At 37.6% G+C, this 21,289-nt stretch overlaps 1 protein-coding gene across 1 annotated transcript; it reads right to left on the reverse strand.

Annotated features, from left to right (window-relative positions):
• Positions 1 to 366: 366 nt before the first annotated feature.
• Positions 367 to 1,900, reverse strand: LOC116867923 (dynactin subunit 2-like). The gene is given in 2 exon segments (XM_032857950.1): positions 367 to 1,438; positions 1,440 to 1,900. Coding segments are annotated over 2 exon segments (1,317 nt in total). The 3' UTR covers positions 367 to 582.
• Positions 1,901 to 21,289: the final 19,389 nt, after the last annotated feature.

Genomic DNA, 21,289 nt, shown 5'->3' on the forward strand with positions numbered 1-21,289 from the left:
GGGGTCCAGTTTTATTCCTTTGCATGTGGCTATCCAGTTTTTCCAGAACCCGTTGTTGAAGAGACTTTTTCCCAGCGAGTACTCTTGCCTCCTTTGTTGTAGACTAATTGACCATATAATTATGAACTCATTTCTGGGATCTTGATTCTATTCTATTGATCTTTGTGTCTGTTTTTGTGCCAGTACAACACTATTTTGAATACTACTGTATTATGTCTTGAAATCTGGCATTTAATGGTCAGAAAGAGTTGTACAGAATTGTAGCCAGCCACAGGAACTGTGCTGGAGGACAGGACCCAATCCTGCCCTGCCTGAGGCAAAGCAGTACTGGGCAGGAACTGGCATGTGGCAGGGCCCACATCCCTGGGGCTTGAGGGGAGACCACCATCTAATGTCCCCCAGCTACCACTCTGTATTCCTCAGAGAAGGGGTGTAAACCCCACATGCAAGAAGAACCCCTTTGCCCCCAATGTCAAATGGTATGGGGATGCGAGAGTTATAATTAAGGGGAAACCCTATGTAAGCTGTTAACAGAGTTCAGAGGGGTAGGGATTACCCTCATTCTCCATCTCCTAAAGGTGCTCACTTTCCCAGCTTCTTCATCCATTCATCAATGTTGGCAAAATTCCCCTCAACCGTGGACAGGCTCTCATGCATGGTTGCCTGCACCTGGGTCAGGAGGGTGGTGATTTCCTTGAGGGAGCTAGCAATCATCTGCTGTGTGGTAACCAAGTGAGTCAGGAGGTGACTGAACTGCATGGCTTACTCATGCAGCTGCTTGATGGTGACAAGTCTCTGCACCAGCTCAGGAAGGGTGGAGGAAATGGGGCTCCAGCCCTGTACAGTGCCGTATAGCTGGTGCACCTGGCTTTGTGTATCTGCATCTTCTACAGAAGCTTCATGCTTGGCAATCTCATTCATCTTTCCCAGGACACTCTGTAGCCAAGCCTCCACTTGGTCCAAAACTGCGAGGTCCAGGGCATTCACCTTTGCTTGCAATAGTTCTACAGTCTCCATGAGACAGGCTCCCTGCACACCTGCTGAAAGGGGATTCTGAGCATCCTGATCACAGCGTACAGTTGCTTCCAGCTCTGTCAGGCACTTCTTAAGTTCAGCAACTTCAGCAGCTTGAGAGAACTTGTCCTGTTCAGGCCAAGAATGTAGTCCGTAAGTGACAAGGCTACTATCTACAGGAGTCCTGCCGGTGGTCTTTCCCCCTGAACTGGTTCCTTTGCTGTTTTTGATGGCTTCCAGCTGCAGCAGCAAGCACTTAGCCAGAGCTCCATCAGGGTCAGTAAAGTTGATGGCTGCATCTGGTCCCAGCAGCTTCTCCAGGTGGGAAGCAACCAGCTGCTGCTTCAGGGTGGCCAGCAGTTTAGCCAACACCACCGCAGTCAATTTCTCTTCAGTGGCGGACTCCTTCAGCGTTGTCTTGATTCTCAACTTCAGTTGTCAGCTCTTGGACCTCATGCAATAGTTGCTGGTAACTTTGATGGGGTTTCTCCTTCACTCCCAAGCCCTCCCCAGACATCTCATATTCTCCAGATTCATATCCTGTTCTCTTGGTTTTCCCAGTATGATCTGAGAAATCAAGTCCCTTTGTCCCCACTCTCTTGTCTTTTAACTTGTCATAGGCAACATTGGGATTGACAATGATGTGCTCCACACTTGTGCTCCTCAGCTTCTCCAGCTCTGCATCAAACTTGGCTTGATCATCCTCAGGCAGGTCATTGGTTTCATAAACATCTGGCTCATTCCTGGCAATGTCAGGAAGGTCGGTGTCTTTAGGGTCTGCCCTGGTGGTGGTGGCGAGGTGGGGTTGGGGGATAGGGGCCTCGGTGGAGTCGGGGCTGGTGTTCAGGTAGGGGAGAGGCTGGGTCCCGGTCCCAGGCTTCCACATTTATTTTTAATATCAATATCATTTTTTTAGTTAACATATCTTGACATATATAAAATTTACATATAATTTTAAATAAATTTTAAGACTTTCTATATGGTTTTATTCATCTCTACAATCTTGTTTGATCTGTCTTTTAAATATATTTTGATATCTGAAAGGGTATGTCTTCCTCCTCATTGCTCCTCTAAGAATATTCTGGGACATACTGGCATGTTTATCCTCCCAAATTAGTCTTATTTACTTTTCACATTTAAAATGATTTTTTCAGAATGTTATTGGGGAAAAATACATCAACCAGTTATTTTACACATTAATTCATTATCTCTCTGGATTAGAAAAAAAATCCATTCCAGGACCTTGTTTAGGGTGAGCCCACTATGACTTATGAATCCAATTTCTGGACCACACTGAAATAATCAGCTCTCCAAGAATAGCCAAAACTGATCAAACAAATGTCATTTTTATCTTATGGAATGTTGGGTTGTAGGTTAAGAAAATGTGAATAAGCCACCCAGGTACCCCTCAGGCAATAGATTTAATAAGGTATATAATGAGTAAAAATCACTGAATAAATCTTAGGGATAACTATGGTATCCCCCTACATCTGCTCACTTTTCACATTTCTTTCTCTTAACCCTTATGCTCTCATTTTCTTTTTCACTCTTTGTTTTGTCCTCATTTTACTCATTTACTTTCCCCTTTGCCCCCTTTGTCTTTTTCCTTTCTCCCTCTTCCCTTTTTTGTCTTTTTCCTATCTGATGTCAACAAGTGGTATTTATAAAAATAGCTGTTGGAGGGAGAAAGTAGGTCTGCTGATAATGAACCACAAGGGAGTAAATATACTTTTTTTTTCCCTCCAATATCTGTTAAGATAGAAACACAAGAACCTTCATCAAAATTATGTTCAAAAGTAGAAAATAATTATTATTTTGAATCATTAGAAATTAGATAAAATCAAAGTCTATATTCATGTATATGTTAAGACCCTTGTTTCATTTAATGTAATTTTGTGTCTCAGTAATCACCCAGAGTGTTTGATAAATATAGTCTAGGTCCTATAAGTGATTTACCAGGTTCAGATAAAATGCACTTTTACAGCTGAGTTTCTTAGCTTTTCCTAATACATTCTTCCAACGATGTGATCTCTTTTTAAGTTACATTTTTAATAGATGTTTTGGAAAAGATCTGAACTGCTATTGATTGAATTTTGATGCTTAGTCAATTTGTGATGGGATGAAAGTTCCTATAAATGAGTAATTATGAGAATGTTTCCTTCTGAGATACATATTTCTGTGAATGAAATTTGGTTCTAATTAACTAACACTTTATTGTAGTTCTGTCTCCAGATATGTTTTCTGCCTCTTTCAATATGGCTTTTCAAAGACATGTAATTTCAAAATGAATATGCCCAGAAAGACCCTACTGTTTGCCACAAGACTGCATGTTCCATGAGGACAGAATTATTTATTTGTGCACAGATATCCTGCAACAGTGCTCCTATTACATAATAGCTCCTCAATTAATGTTTGTTGAGTGAAATAATGCATAAAAGCTTATCATCTAGGAATTCTTAAACTGGAGGTACTATAGTCATCAAAGGATTCACAAATCCCTGATTTTATGCAAGATTTTGTCTGTAATACCAGTTTGCATGCTTCCCCCCGCCCCCAGAGAATATATTCATGGTCCTTATGAGTCTCTCAGAAAAAAACATGATCCAGAATCTAAGTAGTGTTGCTTATAACTTCCCCCCATCCATGCACTTAATTTGATTTTTTTGATAGACAGACTTTATTTTTTAAAACAGTTTTAAATTTATAGAAAATTGGGCAGAAGGGACAGAGATTTCCCATATCCCCTCTGCCTCCATGCATACACTGCCTCTCCAATTATTGGATTTTTTAAAAGTCAGACCCAATAATGTTTAAATGTTGTTGCTTAATTAAATTGCATTAGCATTTTAGGAGTCAGTCCAGTCTGAATCATTTCTTCTTTATCTTCAAGGTATTTTCTCTAGAACAGAGGTTCTCAAAATTTGAAGTGCATAAAAATCATCAAGAGATCAGAATGAAGAACAGATACTGATTCATGTAGTTTGGGAGCCCAGGGTACATATTTCTTTCCAAACTCTCAGGGAATAGAGCTCCCTCCATGTGTGGACCCCGATTGGTACCACTGGGACATTTGTTAGAGATGCCCATTCCCAGGTCCCTCCCCTGATCTTCTGAGTCAAAACCTGCATTTCAGTCAGATCCTGGACATTTGTATGCACACTGAAGTTTGAAAAACACTGATCTAGACCAATACTTCTCAACTCTGGCTATAGAGTAGAATTTACTCAAGAAAATTTTAGAAAATGGTGCCCAGGCCTCCCTCAGACAATGAAATTAGAATCTTTCAGGAGGGGAATCTGAACATTAATGTTTTTACTTAAGCACCCGAAATGATTCATTTTCTACCAAATGCTCAGTACAACGAATGCCCAACAACCTGGTACCCAACAACCTGGTACCAACAATATTCAAATTCCAGAAAGGATGGAAAAAAAAAAAAAACTGGTAAGTTTCACAAAATTGGATATCCAAAGACATCAGACTTCTAAATAGCCACAACATGAGCAAAATGGTGAAGAAGCAATGTCTTCAAAATGGAAGAAATTATTTCTAACTTAGACTTCTATACCAATCTAAATTATCAATCAAATATGTAAAAAGAGTGAAGAATTCAAATGTATCTACCTTTCTCAGAAGCTACTAGAAGAATGCTCACTGAAAGAAAGGGTTAAGTTAAGGCAGAGAAAGATATGAAGATCCAGCACAGGCAAGACGACATGGGGTGGGCCTGAGCAAAGAGACCATCACGTGGTCCTGGAGAATTATCCCCAAAAAGAGAATATATGTGTAGTTAAAGTCAGTTACAGGATTTAACCACAATAAAAGAGGTTTTAAGCTTGAGCTGCTAACTTTGTGACTGAGTTAAGAATCTGTCAACTATCTATCATCTTCTATCATCTATCCATATATAACATATATAAGTACAAGAAGTGTGTGTGTATATATATACATATAGATACACATATATATGAAAAAAATATATATAAAGCAAAGCAATTTAAAAAGGTAATTGTTGTCACCAAATTTTTAAATGCATATTAATTTAGAATTAGTAGCTTGTTCCTTATTAGATCCTCTTTTTTATATTTCACGTGTAGTAGGTGCTCAATAAACATGGTTTGAAAGTAATTAGCAGTTTATACATTGAAACATAGCCTTAAATAAACCCAAGTATGTATCACAGTCAACTGACAACCTTTTAAAAAAATACAAAAATCTTGTTTCTACTTTCCGAGAATCTGATTTAGGTGATATATTAAATGTGTTTTATTTCAAAAGGGCAAGACATGATTCAGAGATGCAGTCACTCAGAAAGTGGAGCATATAGGTGCTTTAGTGGAATGCTGTGTGCTATGGGATTCTGAGGAGACCGAGAGCTGTTTCAGATGGGGGAATCTGGAGGGGCCAGTGGTGGAAGAACTCATCTCATACTGGGTCCCTGCAAATGCATCTTTGTGTTGGTGGCTCTGGCCTTTGTTATCAGTGCCTGTTGCTATTTAAAGTGGAAATTCTTAGATTTAGGTTAACCCTGAGGCCCCACCTAAAATACCATGGCTCCATTTGTCAAGGGTTACATAGCAGAGCATTTTCTCTTCATGCTTTATATCCAGCTGGATCGCAGCAGGTTTCTTCCTAGCCTCAAAATTGTTTCTATACTTTTCCATATAGCTTGAGAATTTTTTCTCCTGCAAATACCAGGAAGACCATGGCTGGTGTTCAAAACTTAATTAGTGCTGGTCCTCACTCCACCCATCTCTCACCAACATTATAACCTCAGGCACAAATCATTAACGGCCCTGAGCCTATGTCTTCGTGTATTAAATGGAATGATGATTACTGACTATTTGTTTTGTAGGATTGTTATGAGTATGTAATGGAGTCATGGCTGGAAAAGATTCAATAGCTGCAAATTTTTACATATTTAAGGGTTTATCCATTTTGTCATCATGCTATCATTTATTCTTCAAACTTGGTTGCCCAGGTTGGTCTGTTGGGAGCAGGATTGCTTGGTGATGCACAAGAAAATAGGAAGCTAGAAATGTTTGGTGATTTTATGTAGATATTATTCATTAGAATAAGCATGAATATGGATGATGAAGGTCAAAGTTGAGAAGGCAGATTGACAATTGATCCCACTGAATTTGAACATTTTACAATTTGGGCTGCACACTATCTCTGTTGAAAAAAAAAAGGAAATGAATGTGGTTGATGGTGAAGAATATAACTTTCCATTCTGATACATTTTAACAGAGTTCCAAGAAATTATTTATAAAATAAATATTCATGATACAGAAGTCTCATACACCTAGACATAATGTTCTAGAATATTAGAAAACTGGAAAGATGTAATCTGGTGGATAGAGTGAAAATTGTTTGGCAGGTTAATTTTACATTTACTTGTCCCTAATCTTTCTTTGTGTTCATTTTAAATGAAATATAAAGATTTGTGTTATTATGAACAATATAAACCTTTTTAAACAGATGAAAGAATAGTTCATTTATTTATAATCCATTAGAAAAATTTCAAGGAAAATTATTTTAAAGTTAAATGGCAGCATATGTTTAAACTTCTGGTTATAAAGCATGAATCAATTAAAAGTACTAATTTCAGACTTTCATTTAAAAAAAAACCAGAAAACTTAAATTTTGATCTTTGGGGTCACAAGAAAACACACAGTAATCAGTGGGAACCAAATATGATGACCTATTTTTCAAAGGTCATTTTTCATAACAATCATAAAAATGGCACTTTTTCCTCACAGCATACTTTAGACAAGTCATTTTTTAGGAATAATTTAGTTCTGAGAGGCAAGAGAAACACTTCTCTAGAGCATCTATATTTCACCCAGGAAGGCTTGAGCATAATATCACCCTATTTTTAAAGCAAATTTGAAATGTGCTATTTTGATATCACCTATTGATAGGTACTATACTTCTCTCTCTCCTGGAAAGTCTTTCCTGGTTGCAGGAAAAAGTAAAATATAATTTTATTACTTTTCAAAATTGCTATCTATAGTACTTTCATAAACATCAAGATAAATTACACATATAGAAAGGCATATGGAAAGTATGAGAAAAAGAAAAAGCATTACTCATGGTCGTAGATGTCATCATCCAACATGAAAGTCACTTACATATTCTGGAGTTCTTAAAAAGGATGTCTTTCTACACCATTTCAGACACAGAGAGTTGTGCCTGTTCTATGTACTGACCTACAGAGCAAAGCATTCCTTAGAGCACATGAATTAATCTTCTAATTGTCAGATGAAATAAAGGATAACCAGTTAAATTGGAATTTCAGGTAAATAGCCTGTAATTTTTTAAGTATCAATATAACCTGATTCTTTTTTTTTAAAACATACAGGGTTTTATTAGTTTCAGGTGTACAATATAGTGATTCAGTAATTCCATACATAACCCAATGCTTATCACAAAAAGTGCACTCCTTAATCTCCAACACCTCTTTAACCCATTCCCCATCCCCACCTCCCCCATGGTAACTATCAGTTTGTTCTCTATAATTAAGAGTCTGTTTCTTGATTGCTTTCTCACTCTCTCTCTCTCTCTCTTTTCCCCTTTACTCATTTGTTTTGTTTCTTAAATTCCACATATGAGTGAAATCATATAGTATTTATCTTTCTCTGACTGACTTATTTCACTTAGCATAATACTCCCTAGATCCATCCACATTGTTGTGAGTGGCAAGAGTTCATTCTTTTTTGTGGCTGAGTAATAATCCATTATAGGTATATATACCATACCTTTTTTATCCATTCATCAATTGATGGATACTCCAGTTACTTCCATAATTTGGCTATTATAAATAATGCTGCTATAAGCATAAAGGTGCATATATCCCTTCTAATTAGTGTTCTTTGGGTAAATACCCCGTAGTGTAATTTCTGGATCAGAGATAGTTTTGTTTTTAACGTTTTGGGGAAACTCCATACTGTTTTCCACAATGGCTGCCCTGATTTGCATTCCCACTGACAACATGTGAGTGTTCCTTTTTCTCCACATCCTCACCAACACTTGTTTCTTGTGTTGTTGAATTTAGTCATTTTGATAGGTATGAACTGTTATCTCATTATAGTTTTGATTTACGTTTCCCTGATAGTAAGTGATGATGAAGATCTTTTCATGTGTTGGTTGGCCATCTAGACATCTTCTTTGGATGTCCATATCTTCTGCCCATTTTTAGTTGGATTATTTATTTTTTAGGCATTTAGTTGTATAAAGTTTCTATATATTTTGGATGCTTTTTTTCGAATAACTCTTTGGCAAATATTTTCTCTCATTTTGTAGGTTGCTTTTGGTTTTGTTGATTGTTCCTTTTGCCATACTGAAGTTTTTTATTTTGATGTAGTCCCAAAGTTTATTTTTGCTTTTGTTTCCCTTGCTTCAGGACACATAACTAGAAAGAAGTTGCTATGACCAATGTCAAGGAAGTTACTACCTGTGTTCTCTTCAAGGATTTTTATGGTTCCAGGGTACCTGGGTAGCTCAGTGGGTTAAGCCTCTGCCTCCAGCTCAGATCATGATCTCAGGCTCCTGGAATTGAGTCCTGCATCGGGCTCTCTGCTCAGCAGGGAGGCTGCTTCTCCCCCATCTCTCTCTGCCTACCTCTCTGCCTACTTGTGATCTCTCTCTGTCAAATAAATAAATAAAATCTTAAAAAAAATTTAAAAAAAGATTTTTATGGTTTCAGATCTCACATTTAGTTCTTTAATCCATTTAGAAGTCATTTTTGTGTATGGTGTAAGAAAGTGGTCCAGTTTCTTTCTTTTGCATGTGGCTGTCCAGTTCTCCCAACACCATTTGTTGAAGAGACTTTTTCCCATTGGATATTCGTTCCTTCTTTGTCAAAGAGTAATTGTTTCTGGGTTTGTTATTCTATTTTATTAGTCTATGTGTCTATTTTTTGTGCCAGTATCATACTGTTTTGATTATTACAGCTTTGTAATATAACTTGAAGTTCAAAATCGTGATGCCTCTAACTTTGACTTTTTCTTTTTCTAGATTATTTTCCTTACTTGGGGTCTTTTGTGGTTCCATACAAATTTTAGGATTATTTCCTACTTCTGTGAAAAATGCTGATGGAATTTTGATAAGAATTGCATTCAATATATAGATTTATTTGGATAGTATAACTATTTTAACAATATTTGTTCTTCCCATGCATGGAACATCTTTCTATTTCTTTGTCTTCAGTTTCTCTCATCAGCATTTTATAGTTTTCAGAGTATAGATCTTTCACCTCCTTGGTTAGGTTTACTCCTAGATATCTTATTTTTGGTGCATATTTAAATGTGATCAATTTCTTGATTTCTTTTTCTGCTTTATTATTATTAGCATATAGAAATGCAAGAGATTTCATTTTTTATTTAATTTTTAAAATTTTTATTAACATCTAATGTATTACTAGCCCAGTGGGTACAGGTCTGTGAATCACCACGTTTACACACTTCCTGGTACATACCTTCCCCAATGTCCAAAACCCCACCACCCTCTTCCTACCCTCCTCCCCCCGGCAATTCTCAGTTTGTTTTGTGAGATTAAGAGTCTCTTACGGTTTGTCTCCCTCCTGATTCCATCTTGTTTCATTTATTCTTTTCCTACCCCCCAGACCCTCAGGTTGCCTCTCAACTTCCTCATATCAGGGAGATCATATGATAATTGTCTTTCTCTGACTGACTTGTTTCGCCAAGCATAATACCCTCTAGTTCCATCCATGTCATCACAAATGGCAAGGTTTCATTTCTTTTGATGGCTGCATAGTATTCCATTGTATATATATATCACATCTTCTTTATCCATTCATCTGTTGATGGACATCTAGGTTCTTTCCATAGTTTGGCTATTGTGGACATTGCTGCTATAAACATTCAGGTGCATGTGCCCTTTGGATCACTACATTTGTATCTTTATGGTAAATAACCAGTAGTGCAATTGCTGGGCCATAGGGTAGTTCTATTTTCAATTTTTTGAGGAACCTCCATGCTGTTTTCCAGAGTGGTTGCACCGGCTTGCATTTCCACCAACAGTGTAGGAGGGTTCCCCTTTTTCCGCATCCTCGCCAGCATCTGTCATTTCCTGACTTGTTAATTTTAGCCATTCTGACTGGTGTGAGGTGGTATCTCATTATGGTTTTGATTTGTATTTCCCTGATGCCGAGTGATGTGGAGCATTTTTTCCTGTGTCTGTTGGCCATCTGGATGTCTTCTTTGCAGAAATGTCTGTTCATGTCTTCTGCCCATTTCTTGATTGGATTATTTGTTCTTTGGGTGTTGAGTTTGCTAAGTTCCTTATAGATTTTGGACACTAGCCCTTTATCTGATATGTCGTTTGCAAATATCTTCTCCCATTCTGTCAGTTGTCTTTTGGTTTTGTTAACTGTTTCCTTTGCTGCGCAAAAGCTTTTGATCTTGATGAAGTCCCAATTGTTCATTTTTGCCTTTGCTTCCCTTGCCTTTGGTGATGTTCCTAGAAAGAAGTTACTGTGGCTGAGGTCGAAGAGGTTGTTGTCTGTGTTCTCCTCAAGGATTTTGATGGATTCCTTTCTCACATTGAGGTCCTTCATCCATTTTGAGTTTATTTTCATGTGTGGTCTAAGGAAATGGTCCAGTTTCATTTTTCTGCATGTGGCTGTTCAATTTTCCCAGCACCATTTGTTGAAGAGACTGTCTTTTTTCCATTGGACATTCATTCCTGCTTTGTTGAATATTAGTTGACCATAGAGTTGAGGGTCTATTTCTGGGCTCTCTATTCTGTTCCATTGATCTATGTGTCTGTTTTTGTACCAGTACCATACTGTCTTGATGATGACAGATTTGTAATAGAGCTTGAAGTCTGGAATTGTGATGCCACCAACTTTGGCTTTCTTTTTCAATATTTCTCTGGCTATTCGAGGTCTTTTCTGGCTCCATATAAATTTTAGGATTATTTGTTCCATTTCTTTGAAAAAAAAAATGGATGAGATTTTGATAGGGGTTGCATTAAATGTGTAGATTGTTTTAGGTAATATAGACATTTTCACAATATTTGTTCTTCCAATCCATAAGTATGGAACAGTTTTCCATTTCTTTGTGTCTTCCCCAATTTCTTTCATGAGTATTTTATAGTTTTCTGAGTATAGATTCTTTGCCTCTTTGGTTAGGTTTATTCCTAAGTATCTTACGGTTTTAGGTGCAATTGTAAATGGGATTGACTCCTTAATTTCTCTTTCTTCTGACTTGTTGGTGTAAAGAAATGCAACTGATTTCTGTGCATTGATTTTATATCCTGACACTTTACTGAATTCCTGTAGAAGTTTTAGCAGATTTGGAGTGGAGTCTTTTGTGTTTTCCACATATAGTATCAAATCATCTGTAAAGAGTGATAGTTTGATTTCTTCTTTGCTGATTTGGATGCCTTTAATTTCTTTTTGTTGTCTGATTGCTGAGGCTAGGACTCCTAGTACTATGTTGAATAGCAGTGGTGATAATGGACATCCCTGCCGTGTTCCTGACCTTAGCGGAAAAGCTCTCAGTTTTTCTCCATTGAGAATGATATTCACAGTGGGTTTTCATAGATGACTTTGATGATATTGAGGTAGGTACCCTCTATCCCTACACTTTGAAGAGTTTTGATCAGTAAAGGATGCTGTACTTTGTCAAATGCTTTTTCAGCATCTATTGAGAGTATCATACGGTTCTTGTCCTTTCCTTTATTAATGTATTGTATCACATTTATTGATTTGCGGATGTTGAACCAACCTTGCAGCCCTGGAATAAATCCCACTTGGCCATGGTGAATAATCCTTTTAGTATACTGTTGGATCCTATTGGCTAGTATTTTGGTGAGAATTTTTGCATCTGTGTTCATCAAGGATATCGGTCTGTAATTCTCTTTTTGATGGGATCCTTTTCTGGTTTGGGGCTCAAGGTAATGCTGGCGTGATAAAATGGGTTTGGAAGTTTTCCTTCCATTTCTATTTTTTGGAACAATTTCAGGAGAATAGGAGTTAATTCTTCTTTAAATGTTTGGTAGAATTCCCCTGGGAAGCCTTCTGGTCCTGGGCTCTTGTTTGTTTGGAGATTTTTGATGACTGCTTCAATCTGGTTATGGGTCTGCTCAGGTTATGGGTCTTATTGGTTATGGGTCTGCTCAGGTTTCCTACTTCTTCCTGGTTCAGTTATGGTAGTTTATATGTCTCTAGGAATGCATCCATTTCTTCCAGATTGTCAAATTTGCTGATGTATAGTTGCTCAAAATATGTTCTTATAATTGTTTGTATTCTTTGGTGTTGGTTGTGATCTTTCCTCTTTCATTCATGATTTTATTTATTTGGGTCCTTTCTCTTTTCTTTTTGATAAGTCTGGCCAGGGGTTTATCAATCTGCAAGAGATTTCTATACATTGATTTTTTTATCCTGCAACTTTACTAAATTCATTCATCAGTTCTGGCAGTTTTTTCATGCCTTCTTTCAGGTTTCCAATACATAGTATCACATCATCTGCAAATAGTGAAGGGATTACTTCTTTCTTACCAATTTGGATGCCTTTACTTCTTTTTATTGCCTGATTGTTGTGACTAGGACATTCAGTATTATGTTGAATAAGAGCAGTAAAAATGAACATCCTTATTTTGCTCCTGATTTTAGGGGAAAAGCTCTATTTTTTCCTATTAAGGATGATGGTCACTGTGGATTTTTTATACATGGCCTTTATTAGGTTGAGGTATATTTCCTCTAAACCTACTTTGTTGAGGTTTTTTGTTTTTTGTTTTTTTAATATCATGAGTGGATGTACTTTGTCAAATGCTTTTTCTGAGTCTATTGCACTTTGTCAAATGAAATGGTCATATAGTTCTTATCCTTTCTCTTATTGATGTGATATATTACACTGCTTGATTTGTGAATATTGAACCACACTTGTAAACCAGGAATAAATCCCATTTGATCATGGTGAATGATTATTTTAAATGTATTATTGGATTCATTTTGTTAGTATATTGTTTTTTGTTTGTTTGTTTAAAGATGTTATTTATTTATTATTTATATTTATATTTATTTATTATTTATTTATTTATTTGAGAGAGAGCATGGGCAGGGGCAGAGGCAGAAGCAGAGAGAGAAACAGACTCCCCACTGAGCTGGGAGCCCGTTGCTGGGCTCAGTCCCAGGAACCTGGGATAATGACCTGAGTAGAAGGCAGACACTTAACTGACTGAACCACCTGGGCACACCTGTTGTATATTGTTGAGAATTTTTGCATCTATAGTCATCAGGGATATTTCAGTATTGTCTGATTCTTAAAAATGGTAATTTTTTGGTCTGAAATTCCAATTTAACTTGTTGGCCTCTATTTTATTTATTAAATCTAATTCTATTTGGTTTAGCATTGTTTTGGTTGAAAGTAACCTGTAGGGTATCAACAATTTTCTGTGGACCATGTCACCAGAGCAAAGTTTCTATTTACACATTCCTTTGTGCTACATTTGCCATCATAAGGTGATCCCAAATTCCAACCAACATCAATGGAAATGTAATGCAGTAGCTAGAGTTCTAGGAGGGTTGATATTCCTGAGAAAATCATGAGGAGCTTTGGGACTACTTTCCATAATGGTGAGGGGCTGGTGTGTCTAACATGGTTGTGAGATCTCCTTTCCCAGAAAAAGTGGATGAAAACTTTGTGAGAGTGTGGGCTCTCATGTGGACAGAAAGAGCACTAACAGAGTTATGCACAAGAAACCCTGGGGACAGGGATGGCCACAGAGGAGCTTTAACACAGAGGAGCTTTGCACATTCTGATGTGTTTGGTGAAATCTGTTACTATCTTATCAGTGGATCATTATACTTTCAAGGCTTCTGGTTTAAGACTGCTTTCCTTCCCATTCTTTTACCCCTTTTCTTACCTTTTTTTCTATTTATTTTTATTATTGAAGTACAGTTGACAAATAATATTTTTTTAGTTTCAGGTGTACAACATGTTGATTCAACAATTCTATACATTATGAAATGCTCAGCACAAGTGTAGTCACTCTGTCACCATACAATGTTACATTATTGGCTATATTCCTTTTGTTGTATTTTTCACATCTATGGTTTACTTATTTTCTAACTGGAAGTTTATACCTCTGAATCCCCATTAATCTATATTCTCACTCCCCTCTGGCAAACCCCCAGTTTGTTCTCTGTATTTATGAGTCTGTTTTTATTTTTTGGTCATATGTTGTTATTGTTTCATGTGACACAAAGTTCAGACAGAGAGCCAGGGAGAAGCCTACTTGGGAAATGAGAAGAAGAATGCCCCACCTAGAACAGTTTAGCTGGTGAAAGAAAGATGGCAAAGATGAAGATAAAGCTGGACCTGAGCTTGCTGTGCTCTTAAATGATTACCACAATGCTAAAGAGATTCTACAATTACAAGTGCTGGGAGCATACACAGTTTGTTGTGAAAGATTCTAAGCAGATGGTTTGATTTAAGCAGCATCATGTGACTTTGCTAAATTAATATGAAATGCTCTTGTTAAAATAAGCAAATTAAAACTGTTACTTAACTCAGCATCTAGAGCTTTTAATTTCTTAAGAAATTAGAATCCTGTTATGAGGCAGGATGGCAATCGGTGGCAGACATCTCCAGATTCATTCAAGGTTTTGGCGTATTCCAGTGGGTAAGCTTTGAAATCAGTCTTGGCTGCCTCTATGGGGCAATTAGTTAGGCTGTTTTCAATTGGTCTTTTTGCTTTGGAATAACTTTAGACTTATAGAAAGGTTGTAAAGATAGTACAAAGATTTCTGTATACCTTTCCCTCAGTTCTCCCTAAACTTCATAACTATGGTGCATCACTATTATTGATAGATCATTATCAAATAAACTCCAGACTTTGAATTTCACGTTTTTCCACTAATGACTTTTCTGTACTAGATTCCAGTCCAACCCAGGGTATCACACTGCATTTAGGGTTCAGGTTTTTGCTATTAAATGTTGGGGACATTTGAGGTGCATTGTGATAGAGACAGAAAAAGAAGCCTTTGGGCCATTGAAACTATTCTATGTAGCAAGCTGAAGTATAGCTTGATTCCTACACTTCTCAACAAGTGAGTTGTTTGGCCCAATGATTCTCAAATCCTGAAATCACCTAAGGAGATTTAACCATACTGATGCTTAGGTTCCACCCCAAGTAGGCTAATTGGTATGGGGGTGCAACCTGGGTATCCATATTTACAAAAAGTTTCCCATGTACAACAAAACTTTAAAAGCTTTGGGATGTTTTGAGTATCCCTAGTTTTAGCCTAGGGCCAGAACAGAGATGCCATTGAGCCAGGTTCCACCAGAGGGTGATAGAGAGCAGCTTGGCGTACTTCTCAATCAGGGGTCAGAATCTGAGGGAGGAAAATCCTGAAAGCTCCTCTGGATTTCTGTTCTTCCTGATAACTCCAGGGCTGGGGGTGGAGGGGAGGTTGGGGAATGGAGGAAGATGCAGATCTAATACGCTTAGTCAAGCCTAAATAGAGCTACAGTTTGTGGGCCTCAAACTTGTATTAATTTCCTACTTACAACAAATTTAGTGACTTAAAACAATGCAAACTCATTACCTTATTAGTCTGGAGGTCAAGAGTCGGAAATGGGTCCCTCTAGGTTAAAATCAAGGTTCATTCAGCCTGCCTTTTGGAAGCTTTAGAGTGGAATCCATTTCTTTGCCTTAATCATCTTCTGAAGGCCACCTGTTCCCTCTGTCTCTTGCACCTTTCTCATATCACTCACACTTCTGCTTGCATTGTTGCCTCTCCTTCTCTGACCCTGACTCTCCTGCCTTCCTCTTTCACTTATGATTTCATTGGGTTTATCAGGTTAATCCAGAATAATCTTCTCATTTCAAGCTCATTGACTTAATCATAACTGAAAAATTCCCTTTGCCACATAGTGTGACATTCGTAAGTTTCAGGGAATAATACAAGGACATCTTTGGCAGTCCATGATTCTGTCTACTACATGGGGAATCAAAAGTGTGGCAGATTTTAAAATATTCCCCCAAAAAGAGTGTCTTGGAGGGTAAGAATGAGGAGGTCTGGAGGCCATAATTGTATATACTAAATTGCTTCCAAGGTATCATGTTAATCTAGTCCCTGACATTTCACACACCTCAGTGGGGAAGACCTATGCTGACTTTTGCTAAATGCCTGCATTGGTAAGGAAATCAAGAGTATAGACCTTTTTCTCAACTCCTGAAGGCAGAGAACTTAGATGCACAAGGGATTAAATTGTAGTCTTGATTTAGCCACTTCCAGAGGTTCTAAGGAGAACTCTGATAGGAACAATTAGGAGGAGTCATCAGTATCTTCAGGGTCCTGGCAAAGGGGTAGTCTCTGCAAGGGTGGGGGCAATAGTAGCGGGAGGACTGGCAGGGGAAACAAGTCACAAGGGAATGCCCCAGGCAGCAAAAATGGCATGTTCTTCCCCTCCAGGGAGGCTTAAAATATGATGCAAGGAAGAAGGTATTTTTATTTTTAATGCAAATTCCAGCATGGCTGACTTCCATGAACTAGACAACCATATAAGCTATGAAGGCTTTAAGTTTGTCAGCCAAGAGTGTGTGGGTCAGGTGTGTGTGTGTGTGTAGGAGAAGGGGATGGGAGACCCAATCACACAGAAAGCAACAGGTGGACGCTTTTAGCACCTGCAATGAATAGGATATTTGAGGTACAGGAATATATGGTCAAATGGGATTTCAGGAACGTTCCGTTAGATAGACTGAGTGAACCACTGTATTGTGTCCCAAGGAAAACCTCCATTAAAGATACACATAGTTCTTCAAGACTTCGGAGGCTTATGACTAGGTTTTTATATACACTACCAGGCAAGACTGGGTCAAGAAAAGGTACTGGTTTTATGAGGATGACAGCTATGCTAGTGATTCTTGAGATGCATGAACAAGGAGACTATAGCTCTTTTTGCTCAAAACCAAAGTTGAGTGACTGTCTTTACCATAACTCTTAAGAACTCAGATTAACATACTCTGAGAGCCAGTGTTATAGGAAAACAGGTAAATATCTAAGATCATTAGCATCCTAAATGCACCTGTAGTTAAAAGAAACCTTGACTCAAAATGACCTAAATGGTGACATTGTTTTCACAAATAAGAATCCAGAGGTAGAGTGAGCTTCAAGTTTTTGTTGGTTGGTTGGTTGGTCTCCCAATTATGCTGTCATTTTAGCTAGTTTTATTTAAAGTTGTTATAATATGTATAATATACAAGGGCTGACTTAGGTTATATGGACATTCCTGGACCAAAAATAGTGACCAACAGAATAATTCTGGGGTTGGTATAAACGAATCAGAAACTTCCCCTGCAGCTGGGGCCACATTCCCCTGAATCACATATACAAAATTGGAGTTCAGTTAAAAAAAAAAAAAATGTTTGGGAGAGAATCAGCCTGGTCCACCAGCAAAAATACCTCCCTGTTGCATTTTGTGCTGAATAAATTGTCCTTTGATTCCTCTTGTGTCTCAGATGCTCTATAAAGGTAAAGAATTTATCTAAATCCCGTTGCTGCTATCATGGGTCAATTGAATCCTAGCCAAAAATTCAACTGTTAGTTCCAATTTGGAAGAGGTTGAGTTTACATGATATACATTATATTCACATGTCCTACCTCAAATTTGCCTTATTTCAACTGGAAACAACAGCTGTGTTTTCAGGTTGGTGTTTTCATCTGGCACTGTTGCAAAGAGCATTTCAAAGTAGAGTAGCCCTCCCTCACCCCATGAGCGCAGCTGGCTGACCCCACAGTGTCATTTCATACTTCATTTAAACTGGTTAAAGTGATTTCACAGTGCCTGTGTGCTTGGAGAAACTTAAACTATAACTGAATGGGAAAAAAAAAATCAATAACCAAGATGCAAAATTTTTTGTTCTTTCTAGTGGGGAAGTCAAGACTCCTGTCAGTAATTTTGTCTTTCAGAGATTAAGATCAAGTGACCATTTAATCTCAGGGAAATGTAAAGAATAAAAAACTGGTCTCAAGTCAACCACATGATTTTTTTAAAATACTTCTGAAAAATCAAAATTGAATGTTTTTTTTTTTTTTTTTTTTTTGCAGCTTGCTCTGTAGAGAGTCTTACTTGTTTTCTATTGCTATTGTTACCACATCACCACAAATTCAGTGGTATACATGGAAATAGATTTGTTATCTTACAGTTCTGAAGGTTAGAAATCTGAAATAGGTCAGTCACACTCGGCCGAAATTGCAATACTGGTAGGGCCATGATTTCCAGCTTCTCAGGCCTCTTGAGTTCCTTGCATCCTGACCCCTTCTTCCACCTTCACAAGAAGCAATAGCAGGTAACAGCATTCTTAAGTTGCTCTAGTTTGAGACCCTCTCTCTTGCCTCCCTCTTTCATTTATAAGGATCCATGTAGATTGCATTGGACCCATCTGGACAATTCAGCCTAACCTCCTCTTCCCAAATGGCTTAATTTAACCACATCTGTAAGGTTTCTTTTGCAAGGTAAGATAATGTTTTAAAGGTTCTAGAAATTCGGACATGGGTATCTTTTCTCTGGGAGTCATTATTCTGTCCACCACACCCATGGGTTCAACATATTGATGTTTACCAATCTATTTGCTGATTTTTTTCAATCTACCAACCTTCAACATTATGTCATTTATTTCTGTTAGTTAAGACTATAGGTTTGGTTGTTTGTTTGTTTTTGTTTTTGTTTTTGTTTTTGTTTTTGCCTATATGCTCTCTGGCACCACGTTGCTCTGGGTAGAACTTTCTGCTTTTTGTGGTTTACCTGTAGCTAAAGTCAAGCTAACACACTGTACTCCCATGCAGCCCAGCTATCAGAAGTTTCCCACCTCCCACTTCCCACGTGGTGCTTTTCATTCTAGCTGCAATCACACTCCAGTCTCCCCTATTTACTCACTTGCTGGACTTGACTTAAATTTTAAGACTCAACCCCATTTTTATACTCTTTGGGAGAAATTTGCTGAGGTTTTCTTCCTCAAAAGAAGAAAACTCATCCCACCGTCTTCTCTGCTCTCATCCCACTGTCAACCTTGTTAAATTGCCAGTTATCATTTGCATATTAAATGTGCTGAGAAATATTGGCTTCATTAAGATTAAAGGACAAATTCATCTTAAAATTACCTAAAGTATTTAGGGGTGCCTGGGTGCCCCAGTCAGTTGAGTGCCCAACTCTTGCTTTCAGCTGGGTTCAGGATCTTGGAATTGTGGGCTCGAGCTCTGTGTTGGGCTCTGTGCTTAGCAGGAAGTCTGCTAGAGATTTTCTCTCACTCTTCCTTTCCCCTTACCCCTCACCTTTCTCTCTCACTCTTTCTCTCTCTTTTTCTCTCTCTCCCTCTCTTGGATAAATAAATTAATCTTTAAAGCAAAATTATCCAAAGCATTTAAAAAATAAATGTTAATGCTAGTGTTGATCATTTTTTCAGCTCTCGTCTCTAGCACATTGAGTTTTGGAACTGTGGTTTATGGTATAAGCTCTGTGCATAGGAGTTTGAAGTCCAAATGAATATAACAATTGTAAGTTATAGACTTGGGAGGGATTGTCTTTGTTTCATAGAGTTATTTGGAGCACATGATGCAAAACTTGACACACTAATGCTCAACAGCTGTATGTTACAAGAACAAATAAGTCTGTTTGTACCAGAGAGATCTTTTATGATAGAATTTGCTTTTTTATTTTTTTCTTTTTGTGTGTAAGTTAAAATATAATTAAATCAGGGGCGCCTGGGTGGCTCAGTGGGTTAAGCCTCTGCCTTCGGCTCAGGGTCCTGGGATCGAGGCCCGCATTGGGCTCTCTGCTCAGCAGGGAGCCTGTTTCCCCCTCTCTCTCTGCCTGCTGCTCTGCCTACTTGTGATCTCTGTCAAATAAATAAATAAAATCTTTAAAAATATATATAATTAAATCATAAATAGTTCAAATTTCAGAGCAAAAAATTTTCCAATATTTTTTTACGTGATCTGCCATGAAAATGCCTTCACATGTTTGTACTTTTCATTCATTGACCATTGTTCGATTGAGGCCACATACCGATGTAGGTGGCAAACATGTCAGACACAAGTGAGCTTCGGTAAAGACCTACCTGGTGAGGTCCCTCTTTGGGGATGGGTACTGTTTCCTTGGCTTGACCAGTCTGCCTACCAAAGTATGTACACTTGTACCGGTTCTAGAAATGTAATAGCTCTCAAGAAGACATCCCATAATAGGAGTTTAATAAAAACAATAGTTTTTCACTTATTTATTTTGTCTATTTTAGAGCAAGTGGACCCACACTTGAACAGTTTGTGTGTAGTATCATTTACTATTTCAATCTAACTAGAAATATTTGTATTAGCATGAAAACACAAAATAATTTAGTGACCTTCCAAAATGTTTTAAATTTTTATTAATAATGTGCATACCTCATTTACCTCTGTGGGCTATCTTCCCAGAATTATCCCAATTATCTTTTTTTATGCCATTAAAGGTATGTTTAGAACAGAGTGTCAGTCTTCCAAATGAGCAATTACAAAAATGTGATGGACAGGAAATGTTTCTCTTGGTAGGACCTAAGAACATAAGGTAATGTTCTAAGGACATTACCCTCATTCAACATTTTCATTTTTTGACCCTCTACTTTGATGTTATTTGCTTTTTACACCAGCATACAGTGTAAAGGAGATGCCAGGAGTTCACATTATTTTTCAGTTTTGCTTCCAAGCTACATTCCTGTACAGTGAAGCCAGTGGAAGGACGTTGGGCATTTTAGAAAGGTGCATTACTCATCCAAGCTGTTCACTCTTTTTTATTCCCAAGCTGACCTCCATTTTATTACATGGTTATTCTTAGCTCAGTGAAAATCTAGGCTTTCACAACTCTCAACAATTTTATTTTTGTAGATCTCATGAAGAATTTCTGTACATAAAAAAAGGATCCTTTTTTTAGTATTTTGATACAAAGGTTCATAATAGTTGTATAGCCAGTTACCAATGCTGAAATCCTTGATATCTAAAATGACATTCCCAATCACGAAGGACCTTGATACCTTGACACCCTGTTTCACTGTGATTCCTGGTGTAGATCAAGTACTTAATGCATGTAAAATAAATAAATGAATATCTCATCAAGTTTTATCTCTTATTTTTTCACATATGAAAGGGTATTGAGGTTAATTAAGGTATTTTTGTGTGGATGGAAATGGATAAGGAAGTTGGCTTTTACTTTTCAGGTAGGAACTTTCCAGAGCAGAGGAAGCACACTTGCTGGAAGTATTGAATTGTAAGAAA

This window comes from Lontra canadensis, unplaced genomic scaffold, assembly GCF_010015895.1.
Source record: "Lontra canadensis isolate GAN:19392208 unplaced genomic scaffold, GSC_riverotter_1.0 scaffold13, whole genome shotgun sequence".
In the NCBI taxonomy this organism is placed as follows: Eukaryota; Metazoa; Chordata; class Mammalia; order Carnivora; family Mustelidae; genus Lontra; species Lontra canadensis.